This window comes from Lactuca saligna, chromosome 5 (genome assembly GCF_052625555.1).
Source record: "Lactuca saligna cultivar CGN05327 chromosome 5, ASM5262555v1, whole genome shotgun sequence".
Taxonomy (NCBI): Eukaryota; Viridiplantae; Streptophyta; class Magnoliopsida; order Asterales; family Asteraceae; genus Lactuca; species Lactuca saligna.
In genome coordinates this window covers 236908247-236923209 of record NC_136421.1, presented here as the reverse complement: position 1 = coordinate 236923209, position 14963 = coordinate 236908247, and the positions used below count along the sequence as shown (strand labels likewise).

Below are 14963 nucleotides of genomic sequence, written 5' to 3'. Positions count from 1 at the left end.
TTAGTTGAAAATTTATAACTAAACATTATAATTAGTGATCAAAGAATTTGATATATAAATTGACGGAAATAAACTTTGATTTTTTTCAATTAAATCTATTATAAACGTACCATAAATATTTTTTAGAGAAATTGACGATATTGTATTAAATAATATTTTACAAAATTTGGCAAAAAAATATAAGATTATATTATGATTTTTTTCATATTTATATAAACAACTTCAACGACTATTATTGTAATAAATCTTTATTTACAAATTTGTCAAAAATATCATGTTTGTATTGTCGAACGTTTTTTAAGTTTTGTAAAAAAAAAATTAAAATTGTTTATCATTAATAAAGTTGGAAAAAAATATAAATTAAAAAAAACTATATATATATATATATATATATATATATATATATATATGTGTGTGTGTGTGTGTGTGTATGTGTTTTTTTAGGCTAGAAGATGTCTGAAGATGTTAGAAGACTCATATCCACATTTGCACCAAGAAGATGGCGCGCAGACACTTTTAGGTCTACAATCTTCAAAAAAACAAACAGTCTGCGAAGGCTAATGTCTGTGTGTGGTCTGCGCTGCGCAGACAGTAGAGGCTACGCAGATCTGCAGACAAAAAGCAAACACTACCTTAGAAAAAGTTAAGGTGCTTAAATAGGGGAAAAAAACTCTAGATTTAGGGTATGGGTTCTGCTCGTGTACCCCCAACATACTAAATGGTACGCCCAACGTACTCTTTTACAGGTGCTAAAAACACACTTTTTAGCTTATAAGGCTCAAACTAGGGTTAAGGTTTCAAGGGAGGACGTTGGAGATACGGAGGCCAAGAATTGAAGAGGTTTAGAAGAGTTAAGGTGCTTAAATAGGGCTAAAAACCCTAGATTTAGGGTTTAGGTTCTGCTCGTGTACCCCGTACTAAATGGTACGCCCAACATACTCTTTTAGAGGTGCATTTTTTTATCAGCTAGTACGCCCAATGTACCTTGAGTACGCCCAACGTACTAACACATCTCATATCCATCACAAGATTCAACCTGCTATAACTTCTTCGATTCAATTCCGCTTTTGGCATTCTTTATGTGCACGGAAATATGTTGAAGAGCCCCACAATCTAATCTAGTTATTTTGGACTAAGAACTTCTTGAATAAAAATATGTAATTCATGAAAGAAACCTGTTCTAGGACATTCCCTTTCTACCCTTTGGTTCAATGCACAAATCAAGGGTTAGAGCTCTCAACCATCAATACCTCCTTCCAAAAAGGTCTAAGCTTTACCTCTTTAAGGCCTAAAGCCTTTACATAATCGACTTCCAGCGTACAACCCTGAAATAAGAAATGACAAGAAACAAGATATTACAATTCTACCCCACTTAAATTAGATTTCGTCCTCGAAATAGGTTCTCGCTTCCACTCTCGGAGTAACCCCTTGATCAGTCAACCACCTCTCTATGCCTCTACAGTCTTAACAAGAAACAAGAGACCTGCCAAAAACACTACCTTACACTCCTAACAAGAAACAAGAGAGCTTTCGAAAATACTACGTTACACCACACCCCTAATCTCGTAAGAGGAGAATTCACTTCTCATCCCAAGATGATCAGATCCTAAAATCATGGACAACCTTCAGGTAAATGGAACCACCCATTTGACACCCATGCTAACCAAAACTCCCAACCTTATCCGACCATAGTCTCCCGACCATGTGTCTCTCATTGAACATCCGAAATAGGAACTACATCTTATGTTACAACTACCTGCCTCACACACTGACACATCAGTGTGGAACCTTACAAAACTCAATGGACAAGGCTAAACCATCCTTTCGATCAATGAATCTCGAAACTCTCGGTTGGCTGCCGATATGCTAACCCCAGATAAAATGCACCAGTGCAAAGAAATCTAGTGAGCAGATACTAAAATGGACTAGGCTCCTACTTGGCTCTAACAGCCTACTCTTCTATCCACTGACAATACTCAGGCTTACTTCTGATTCGCTATCCATTAACCACACTCGGGCTTACCCATGACCTTCAAATCAACAACTACACTCGGGCTTACTCCTGACCTGCTAACCAACAACTGCACTCGCAACATATCACAAACTTAACCATCAAGACGTGACTTACCCTACCATGATTTTGGGCCATGTCTTAGACTTCCAAGCCCCAGTCAAAAAAGAACAAAAAAGGAATCCCTCCACACAACCCTCAACTCGGCTCTTAGCATCCTAGACTCTAAAACACGAGGATTCCCTATAGATTACGAATACTACCAAAACTAGAATGATTCAGAAAACATTCCAACAACTAATGATGATCTCGATGTAACAATCAGAACATCAGACGATTCCATGAAAATCCCAAACTGGAGAAATTTGGCTGAGATCTAGACCTTGGCATCGGGTCCTCGTGGTGTGAGGGTTCCACTCTCCCCTACTTGGGATATGCTAGGTCTTGACAACTTCAACATCTTTTCAAACTCCCAAGCCACATGAACTCTACTAATTGATCTCCACACTTAACATTCAGGTGCTCAAGAAAAATCTACAACCACAACAACATTCACAATTTGCAATTTGCAAGAAACACTCCAAAGACAAATAATCAATCCCTTCATAATAAGAAATTACATGAAACTAGAGTTAAATATGATAATTTCATTCAACTGATAATTCAAGATTACAACTGGACTCCCAAAACATAAAAATAAAACACAATGATACCACAATACAATACCCAACCAAATCAAAAAACTGAAAACTCAAGCCTCGGTCTTTGGAACTATGGCCATCCTATATCGTCTTTTTGGTAACTGTCAAGCTAGTGTTGTAGGGTTCTGAACCTTGCTGAAAAAAAGAAGGGGACAATGAGCTCTGATCAGGCCCTCCTATTTGCAATGGAAACAAACCCGCAAACTCCGCCTGTAATCCTTACCAAAAAGACCCTCTTTTCCATACCTACGACATACACAAGATCGACACCTTCTATCATGAAACCTTCCACACTTTCCACACTCGGATCTTCTCCTCTCATATGATCCTAAGCTCGCATCCACGGACTTAAACTGCTTGGCCGCCGGCTGATACTGTCCTGAAGTTGTCCTTTCCTCATTTTACTTAATCTCCAACTCAAATATCCCTCCTCCTAGCGCTTGACTGCATCTCAGTCAAGGTCCGGTACTGCTGAGTAGATACAAACTTTTGAATCTCCATCTTGAGCATACTAAAGTATCGAGACGTTTGTGCCTGCTCTAAAGGGTCATACTCTAGGCAGAAAAGAGCTCTCTCCATAAACATCCTGGTGATCTCCTTCACCGACTCTGTTGTCTGTTTGAGCGACAGGTACTTCTGTTCCAGTCGCTCTATATCCGCAATAGGAACATACTTAGCACGGAACATATCCAAAAACTACTCCCAAGTCACTGTGACTCATTCTGCCCTCGAGAAGCCCTGAGTCACAAACTCCCACTAATCATTTGCACCCCAACGAAGAAGAATAAGCGCAAACTTCACCTTCTGGTTCTCGGGACAAAAACATGTGAAGAAACATCCCTCCACATCAAGAATCCATCACAAAGAGATAATTAGGTCCATGTCACTTCTGAACTTCGGAGGCTTCGTATAACTAAACTCTTGGTACTGCATCGCCCAACCTCTCAGATATCCTGCAATAGCGACGATTGCTATGGTTGCGGAAGCAACTTCATCTATGACAGCGACATAGCGTTGATCAAACTCCTCAATCAACATGGTCTTGACCGACCCAAACAACTCCAGAATCACCTCTCTGATCTCCAAGGCCACTTTAAGGGTAATGATCCCTTGAATCTCCTCATCCTCCAGACTTGCTCTAACAATTCCACCATCACCTGATCCTGAGCCTCCATAGCCACCATACTGAAAATACACCATGGAAAAATCAGACATCAAAACACATTGCTCAACACATCAGGCCACCCTCATATTAGTTCCTTAGTAGCCTCAAGATTCCTCCTGAATCTCATACAGATCATGTTCTTTCAGTAGTATGGGCCCATACTACCTTCTACACCTATCCATAGTCGATTTGGAATTCATCCTAAGGTCCTAAGTCAATACAATAGACCATTCCTAGGTGTGGTAACACCTACTTATCCTATGAGCTACAACTAACTTCCTAGGCACTCTTCTTAGGATTTTCCTCGCTCCTGCACCACTGTTTGTTGTTGTGCTTGTTCGTTGTACACAATACGAGGTCAGATAGACTGTCGAATAATTGACTCTGCCCTAAGTCCACAACCAAACAAGGAATAGGAAATAAGGCTAAGTCGATCATTCTAAGGCTATTTAATCCTGACCATATACAACTATAAAACTTACACGTAGCAATCACACAGTCAAATAAAATATAACAAGCAATTTCCTACATCTTAAGGCATCACCTAAATCAGGAACTTCTATCCAAAAGTCCCTATGAGAACTCTAGATTGTCCACTAGCATGCTTTTATAACAATTCATATATCAACAAGTTCAAATTCAGCACAAATAACAACTATGGGTATTTTGGGAAGCTCTCTCCTTTTTGGGCCCTGGCTGACTGTACACACCGACATCTTACTGTAAAACCAAGGTTAGGCCAAGGTTCACGTTCCTGATCCCAAGCTAACAATCAAACAAGAACATGATAAGAGATCGAGCCCATGTCCCTAACCTAACCATTTTGTTATAAATTTCGTTTTCAAAAACATTTTGCGAAAATTCTCGGATCCTAGTTTGAGTTTGGATTCACACAAGTGTTCTTCCAATTCACTCGAAATAGGGCTCTAATACCAACTTGTAACGTCCCATTTTCACAAAAAAAAAAAATCATTTTTGTTAAAGTAAAACTCCATATCATAAAACGTGTATTAAGAAAAACCATTTGTTCCAGATTACCTTTGTAAAATCAGAGTAATATTATAACATGGGGTCTTCATTGTTGTTGATGAATGTGTACAATCATGCCTTCGCCTTCCCACGATAACTGATGATACCTGAAACAATAACATTTGGGTAAGCATAAAGCTTAGTAAGTTCCCCAAAATACCGCACATAACATAACATAAACAAGCATGCATATCGGGTCCACAGTCATCGAACTGGAATGCCCCGGGCTTATTGGCCTACCACCTCAACCCAATCGCTCTTTCTGAGCCTATGTACCTATGGCTTACAGCTGGCTCGCACCTGGTATCTTGGCCTAGAACACAAAGAAGGACCGTCTCAACCTTCTCCACCACCATATGTCAACATATAAACAAACTAGGATCAAGTAGGTACATAATACAGGCAATATCAATCACACAACTCACTACCACCTACTAGACCTCTCACAACACACTGCTCTGCTACTAGCTAACCTCCATCGAATGCATAACCATAAGTAACCATAAGTGAGATAGCCACCCAAACAAATGATCCTACTCTAGAGCCACAACCAAATAAGGAACAAACAAGAAAGCCTAGATCATGAGTTCTCAAGCTATCCTACATGACTACGTATAGTCCCTAGGACACTCCACTAGACGATAACCTGCCTACCGGTGCTCTAAACAGTATACCACTATTGTTTCATCCTATCACACTAGGATATATATATATATATATATATATATATATATATATATATATATATATATATATATATATATATATATATATATATTAGATCAGTAAAATATAGCAACATCCTATACACAAGGACACGTGAATAACCTTGCAAGGAATGTGTAACCATATGTAACTAGGGGTGAGATAGACACCCGGACAAATGATCATACTCTAGAGCCACAACTAAACAAGGAACAAGCATGAAAGCCTAGATCAGGAGTCAATAGTCTATCATACGTGACCACATACAGTCCCTAGGGGATCCAATAAATGGTAACCAAAAACTAGTGGGCCGACATTAGTGCATTCGACCCACGGGTACAGTGAGGAGAACTCACCTAAAATGAAGAACCCCAAAATACTAGTGGGTCGACATTAGTGTCTTCTACCCATGGGTACAGTGAGGAGAACTCACTTGAAATGAAGAACCCCAAAATACTAAGATGTACTTCCCTTTCTGCACTGCTTGCTCTCGCGAATCCACTAATCACCAAGACAAGGTAAAATAATAATCAATAGTCCAAAACCCTCAAGTTTGACCCAAAGACAAACTTGGTCAAAAGTCAATAGTCAACAAAAGTCAAAGTCCATGGCAGGCTAAGTACGCCCAGTGTAATCCAACCCTACGCTCAACGTACATGATTCAAGCTAGTATGCCCAAGGTATTCCCAAGTACGACCAGCGTATGCAAGCTGTTTCTAGCATTTCCATTAAGCGCTTTATCCCTTAATAACTTTCGTCCAGAGCTCAAATCCAGATCCAAATGACATCCTAAATCATAAAGTTCCCAACTTTATGACTTTGCATGGCTAGAAAGGGTCCAAATCCAAAACCCTAACTTATCATAAAGTTCTAAGCTTCATGCCTCATGCATGAATGGAAGGAAAAAAATCAAGATTGCATTTTTATGATTTCACACCCTCAAATACACCTGGAAATACACCTCACAAGCTCTAGAACAACTCACACTCAAATGGACCAATTTGTGGGACAAAAATAACATAACTTTAACATCTAAGCTAGATCTATCAATGGAGACATAAATGTACAAACTTTATACCTTATGGAGATGAATGAGAAAGGAGAACTTCACGATCCAAAGTTGCTTCAAACTTCCAAGCACTATCACCTCATTCTTCTTTCTTCTAAGGCACCCAAAATTTCGAAACATAGTTATACTCCTAAGTGGTTCTCTTTTTATTTTTCTAATTAATTATTTTAACTAGTAATGATATGCCATTTACATGAAATATCAGTCTAGTGACAGTAACATTTGAACAAAAACTATAATTTGATGATATATTTTCTTACCAATGTCTTACTTGGATGATATTTTTTTGAATATTTCAAAACATAATTACCCTTCTAAACCATTTCCCTTTTTCAAAGTTAAACACATTTAATCGTTAAAACACTTAAATGTTCTCGAACCGAAGATTATTGATTACTTATACAATATCGAGTGTTTATTGGGATCAAAAGCATATCTATATCTATGGCTTGTTCATGACAAAAATTACAAATTGCTCGTCATCTGTTTCCCTTCCCTTCGACTGGATTACATATCAAACTTGAACCAGATCTCATTTACTCTGTTGTCAAATTCGAATGGAGAATTGTATTGAGCAACCGTGTAAACTGTCGTGATGTCACTGGAGTGGCTTTTCTTGATGGCATCCAACCAAGTAGTGCCAGAGAGACTGGCGGACAAGGCCGCAGCTTCAACGCCGACGTCTGAGTCCTTTATAAATCCACCGAATTGGCGTACGGCTACATAAGTCGGTCCCCATTTCTGGATCGAAATTCCGGTAGCCGGAGGTGGATCGACTTGGTTCTTCTTCGGGACATAAAAACTCACCAGAAATGAAGATTCGCAGAAGGGTCCGTCACTCGGAGCAATCTCTGTTAGAACCGGAGCTGTCATTTCTATCTGCTCATTGTAGTTGTTTTTCCCTTGGATGTAGTTGAATAACCTAAAACGAAATAATCAATTTAAACAAGATTCGTAAACTATAACTTGAAATCGGTATTAGGGTTCGAGTTTTCTAAATCAAATGCTTGGTTTTCGAAACGAATCGAGTACTAAAAGGAGTAAATTAACGTAACTGTAGGAAACCGGTGCGAGTGCCATCGACAAAGGAGATGTCATCGATGGGAGAAGTAGTCGCCCACATACTGGAATTATAAACGCGAATCTCGTAGCCTTCTCCGGAGTTGATTACATCGTATGTTGGACACTCAATACGGTTGCACTGCTGCGGGAATCCACCGACTGCGACGGCTTCCTTCTGCGTCAAAATTCCCGGCCATGACCCTAACTTGACGTCGGAGAGTAGGCTCAGTAGCATCGATAGCTTAAACAGACTGAAAACTGCCATTTTCAGTTGGAAATTTTGAAGAATAGCTCGAGGTGGGTATTAATGGTATAACGACAATGGAGAAAGACCACACATTGAGGATTGATCAATGGCGTTCTGGTTTAGCTCGGATTTCAGTGGGTGGCGTTGCTACACGTAAACTGTTTTGGTGCTAGTCTTCATATCTCTTATGGGCCATCAATAGTTCAACAATCTTCATGGGTCGGGTCTGGCCCTGGACCATTTCTATACGACGTCTATGTTATGCTTAAAGTAATGGGAAGTGATATTTCAGCCCTCTTTCTATACTGGGGTGAGCAAAAACCGAACCGACTAAAAAAAAATCGACAAAACCATAATAAACCGCAACCGAAAAACCGAAACCTATGCAAAAACCAATGGTGCGGATTTAATTTTTGCAAAAACCGAAGGTCAACGATGCGGTGCGATTTCTATCCTAAAAACCGGTCCACCAAAACCGAACCGCACCGCAAGCGTGTATAGTAATAAATCAATCAATGTATATTATGTACATGCTATTTAAAATAGTTATAAACGATAATATATTTATTATATGTTTATTTTGTGTTTGTATAAAACTATATGGGGTGCAAAAGAAATGTTCTATTGTTAGCCAAACGTACTAATCGATTACATGTAATAAGCTTGTAACAAATTAAGTCAAAATCAACCAACCTTCAATAATTAATTAGTTTGTGAGAATGGTCACAAGTTGTATTTAAAGCGACTTTCAATTTTTGATTATGTAATTTTGTTTTGAGCTGAAAATGAATGTATTGAAAAAAACAGCACAACACAAGTTTATATGCACATGGTTTTCAGTTCTTACAGTTTTAAAAAACTGCACCAAATTCTTAATACGGTTTAAAAACCGAAACCGAACCGATACAAACCGAAACCGCATTTAAAAACCGAACCATTGCAAAACCGCACCCAACGGTTTTAAGAATACAAAAACCGCACCATGCGGTTTGCGGTTCGGTTTGGTCTGAAAACCGCACCAAACCGCACCATGCTCACCCCTATTCTATACGTCGTTAACTCGTTATATGATATGGAAGATTTTATTTATTTATTTATTTTTTTGACATATCAAACAACTACAATTAATTTCATTTAATTATTATTAATTTTACTTTTTAAATCATCATCATAATATAATTATTATTTAATCAATTTCAATTATTAGTTTTTTATTACCTGATCAATAAATTATTTAATAATTAAATTTTAATTACTAACTTTATCACTGTTAATAATTTATATTTATTTTTCATTAAGATAAAAAAACAACTATAATATAGTTTTTAATAATATAATAACATAAATAATATTATAAAAAAAATAAATTTTCAAATAAATTTATGGAAAAATATTTTCATTTTTTTTTGGTGTGTTTTGGACATATTAAACTACAACGACCTATATCATTAACTTTATTTTTTAGGTTTCATTTAATTATTAGTTGCCTTACTTTTTAAATCATCATCTTAATATAATTTTTATTTGAATTATTATTGATCTTACTTTTTAAATTATCACCATAATATAATTATTATTTGATCAATTTCTATTATTAGTTCCTTATTACTGGATTAATAAATTATTATTATTTAATTATTAAATTTTAATTACTAACTTTATTACTATTAATAACTTATATTTATTTTTCTATAAGATAAAAAAACAACTATAATATAGTTTTTATATTATAATAACATAAATAATATTATAAAAAAAATAAAATTCCAAATAAATTTTCATCAACCTAATATCATTGATATTATAAAAAATATTATAAGAAAAATAAAATCCGAACAAATCTTAATCATTTTTTTTATTTTAAATATTACATAATAAAAATCCGAAACAAAAATAAACTACAAATTATCTATAGTTATAAAAGATATTTTTGTAGGTTTGAATCGCTTATAAAATTCAAGATACGACTTATACATAGTTTGTCATTCAGTTGCAGACGGGTCTTTGTGGCGAATCCTTAATGTTGAAATAGGATGCATCAGTACTATTCTTCTAACCATGCCATCACATAGTGATTCGTGTATACGAGTGCAAATGTAGGGACATGATGATTTATAAACTCATTAGGCCTCTCCATTGTGGGAAAAAGGTTACAGAACCCATTGTGATAAAAAAATTAGACGATCACACCAAACTTGTTGGCTATCAGGATACGTGTCTCAGGCATAAAAATATAGTGTTCTGGTGGTGTTGTCTTATCCATCATGAAGAAAGACAATAAATCAAGTAGCGCATCGCATCCAATGAAAACTCTAGAATAGTCTTCATATGAAGTCAATAACTCGTCATATAATGTCGACGAATGAAAAGCCACTCATTTTCATCATACCCGACAAACGGCTAACGATCGAAAACCAAAATTTCCATCACACATTATATTTTGTATACGCGTGATGTACAGATAAAATATTGATGGAATTTCCTTCAGTAATGAACTATGTTCCATCGGTGCTCCCTCTTTCGACAATAATGATTGAAGGTCTGTATAAGCTTGCATGTATGCACTTGGTGTCAAAGATGCGACTAATTTCTTCCACACTGGATGAAGGAACCCCAAGTGTGCAACATGTGCATGACATTTTGTATCGAAGTTCTACCTTCTCGTTGAGATATCTTAAACTTATGGCGACAATTGTATATAGTTGTCAGTGAAGACACATTCTTTTCATTTTGTTGCTTTATTGTTGACAAAATATCTAGCGGTTTAACATTAAACTCTATCAAATCTCGAACCAAACGAGTCTCTTTATCTGACAATCGCATTGCAAATGAACGACCCTCCATATACATTGATGGTTCGTGATTGTGTTTCTCACGTACGACCCTTAACTTCCAATCATCATGCGCTTTCAAATACTTTCCTATCAATTCGAATGGATTTTTTTTTTGTTTCTGCATCTTTACTTTTGTATATACCACCACGATCACAACAAAGAAATACTTTAGAGGTGAATCTAAAAGTTGTTGCATTTGATCATTTAGTGACTGTAACAAAGTCTTGAGAACGTGCAATATTTTGTACTCAATTCTTCAAATCTTCAAGAGATCTAAAAACCTAAAAATTTAGAGAAAATTTTAATGTTAAAAAATTGATAAATATATCAAATAAATATACACATATAAGTATAAGTTTAAACATTATACTTCATCAGTAGAAAATTCCGAAATATTAGCCATTTTTTCCTACAAAATTCATAATTAAAAAAATGATTAAAAAAATTTAATTAAAAACCCTGGTTGTTTTTTTAGGTTGCATTTTATTTTTACATATCTATATTCATATGTCCAGCAAAATTGTAGCACATTCGTTTAATTCAAAAGCTATAGCCCATTTGTTTAGCCCAAAAGCTAATTACAGCCCATTTTTTATATTTATATAGATCAAACCCTAAATTTTGATGTGTGTGGATTTTCATTTCATATTTTTATGTGATTGGTGTATACTTGTGTATTTTCAGATCGTGTTTTTCTACGATGTTAGTGTGTGTATTAGGCAGTGAACATCATGTTCATGGAGAAAAGGTAAATATTTAGTGCAAGTTAAGAGAAAGAAAAAGAACTTATAATGAATGCTCCAACGATGTATTTTCGGCAAGATATGATGGCTACGACGATAGATATTTTGGTTACTAATGCATTTCCGGTGATATTTCTCATCGATGTATGAAGTTTACAGTTTATCATTTGTGAATGTTTTTTTTATGTAATATTAATAGTAAATTTTATAAGGGTAATATAAACTTAAACTTTATAATTTTTTTGTATATTTGTTTGGAAATTTAAACTTGACAGATGATAAACTTAAACTTTATAGTTTTTTGTATTTTTGTTTGGAAATTTAAATTGACAGTTTTCTTGAAAATAGACAAAACTGCAAATTTGATCCTTGTGGTTTTCAAAAATCTTTGGATAGGGTTCAAAAAAAATTCAACTTGCATGAAAGGTCCAAAATCAAGGTTTTACTGGATTTTTAGTCCCTGATACATTTGAAAAGACGATTTTACCCTTTTCATTTCTTTTTCTATTTTCTTTATTTATTTTGGCATTTAAATAATTAAATATAAAAATAACTAAAATCTCTCTCTCTCTCTCTCTCTCTCTCTCTCAAAACACACACCCACGCACCCCTGTACTCTCCATCACACCCGCTCTTTTGACTCTGCCATTCTTCTTCTTCATCCTTATGCATCTGTAAATAAGATTGAAGAAAAACCTTGCTGCAATTTGATCTCGTTTTGATTTCCCCCAAGTCCATATAGACTCATCGATGGTCCTCCATTCAGATACTTGTGGGTGACCCGATTTTGCTTCCTTCCCTCTGACCTTTCTCCTTCTATCTTCCAAATCTAAATGGGGTTTTGACTATTACTACCTCTATTGCCCCCCAAAAAAATACATCGACTATTAGGGCTCCTGTATCATCTTCCTCCCTCGTCTGTTAGACATCGTAGGTAAGGAACTAACTAAACAATTGATCCTCTTGATTGATTGAAACAGGAGAACAATAATAACGAGGTGGAGAATCGGACTTACAAGGGTCGTAAGGGGTGACGAGGTTGGTTGGAGATGTGATTGACGGAAGCAACAACTAAAGACGATGGTGGTTCACAACAATGACGACGTGGTGGCAGGGGCTGCTCCAACTACTTTTGTTGCTTCGTTTCCGATGAGCTCAACGAGAGGGAGGGAAGGAAGAGGGTGGTGGTGGAAACCGCTGAAATAAGGTGGTGGGGACTGTTGGTCGGTAATCCAAGGAAGAAGGGGGTGGAGTTGGGTGGTTCCTGGTGATACAACCCCAAGAACGACAGTGAGGTTGTGGTGGTGGTGTTTATGGGTTCTTGGGTGATGTTTGATTAATCTAAGTAGTGGGGGATATAAAGTGGAGTTTGTGGTGAATGGGTTTAAAAGGTTTTTTCATTTACCCAGTTGAATTCGACAAGGAGAGGGAGAGAGAGAGAGAGAGAGAGAGAGAGAGAACACTGGGTGAGGGTTGGGGTGGGAATACTTTTTTTCTTTTTCTTTATTTTTTAATTAGAACAACATTATAATAATTATAAAAAATACAAAAAAAGAAAATAAAAGGGTATAATCGTCATTTTAAGTTTTTTTAGACCAAAAACATAGAAAAAACTTGATTTTGGACATTCCATGCAAGTCAGAAACTTTTTAGACCCCATCCAAAGGTTTTTGAATACCACAAGGACCAAATTTACAGTTTTATCTTGAAAATATAAATTTAAGTATACGAGAAATTGGTAAATAAAGAAGTTAGAGTCAAACACTAGGTCAATACAATAATAGACTAGTGTGTAGTAGGATTTAAGTAGAATTATAGACTCTCAACCCTAATACTTTTTTTTTTAATTATTTAGCCTAATCATTTGATTTGGTTTTGTCAATAATTTAACATAATTATTAACTTTATTATTTAAACATTGTATTATTATTACTAACTTTATTAATAACAAATGGATATTTTTTTCTACACACCATTCTAATATACCCCAATCTAGTATCTATTTAATCATCATTACTAGTTAATCATTCTTATTAATAAATTGTTTTGATAACATTGTTTTTCAAAAAAGTAATCTTCTTTCTCTTTCCAATTTTCTCTCTCTCTTTTATATATATATATATATATATATATATATATATATATATATATATATATATATATATATATATATATATATATATATATATATATATATATATATATATATATATATATATATATGAGGATAGTTTAAAGAAAAACAGTTAAAAGTGTGAGAACGTAAAAATATTATTTTTATATTATTATTATGCAATGAATTTTGTATTCACAACTTTATATCATTATTCAGCAATGAATAAATGAATAGTCACAAGTTAAAACTTAAATTAGAATTTACTACAAAAATGCACATACATAAATTTGTAATAGAATAACAGCATTCTAATTATTATATGAATAATCAAACATTAATATTCATATTAGAACTACTTCAACAATACATGTATACAACATTCATTACAGAATAACAACATAAACATAATGTTTTTACGTTCTCACACTATTTATTGTTTTTATTTGAACTTACTTTATATATATATATATATATATATATATATATATATATATATATATATATATATATATATATATATATATATAATAATAAAAATTATGAGTAGCAAATGAGTTTTTTGAATTTTTCTTATAAGAAACATATTCGAAGAAATATATTGAGGAATGAATCTTTTCTAACCTTTGTTTTTCTTTAATTTTAAATATAACACTAATATTGTTTTTAAGTTTCTAACGATTGATTAGAAAGAAAAAAAATACAAAAAATAAAGATTATAGATAATTATATAGGAATTGACAATAAAAATGAGAAAATAAAATTTAATGAGTGATAAATAAGATGTGGCCATCAAAACAAACCCGAAACATTGTGCGATAATGTTTTTTGTGAATGAGTTTTTTTGAGTCAAAAATATAGTTTATATTTTACTTTTCTAAGAAAATATATTTTTCAGTTTAGGACCGTAAACAGCTTGGTGTTTACGGCTGTATGTATGTTTACGGTCGTACACCGTTACGGCCCATGTTCCCTAAGTATATATATAGGTGTTAGGGGTGAGGAGTGATTGATGAACAGAAGAGAGTGTACAACCAGATAGAGATATGAGCATAAGTGTGTGTAAGTGTGTGAATCTTGTGTAAGGAACTTCATTCATATCATCAATACATTCAAGATTCATATTATTTTTCTTCTACTTTCTTCTATTTTGATCTGGCATCATCTGTTTGATCGGGATTCCGCACCATCAAACGGATCTAATTGATACAAAAGCAAATTTGGGACTTCCAAGTGGTATCAGAGCAAGGATTGTATCAATCATTTTGGCCACATCTGAAGCAT

General features: G+C 34.7%; 1 protein-coding gene across 1 annotated transcript; it reads right to left on the bottom strand.

Annotated features, from left to right (window-relative positions):
* Positions 1-7049: 7049 nt before the first annotated feature.
* On the bottom strand, positions 7050-8141 carry HBP1 (SOUL heme-binding family protein). Its single transcript, XM_078994918.1, has 2 exons — positions 7736-8141; positions 7050-7602 (listed from the first exon to the last, which is right to left on the bottom strand). Exons 1-2 carry the CDS (start codon positions 8005-8007, stop codon positions 7188-7190), a joined length of 687 nt encoding a protein of 228 aa, XP_078851044.1. The 5' UTR covers positions 8008-8141; the 3' UTR covers positions 7050-7187.
* Positions 8142-14963: the final 6822 nt, after the last annotated feature.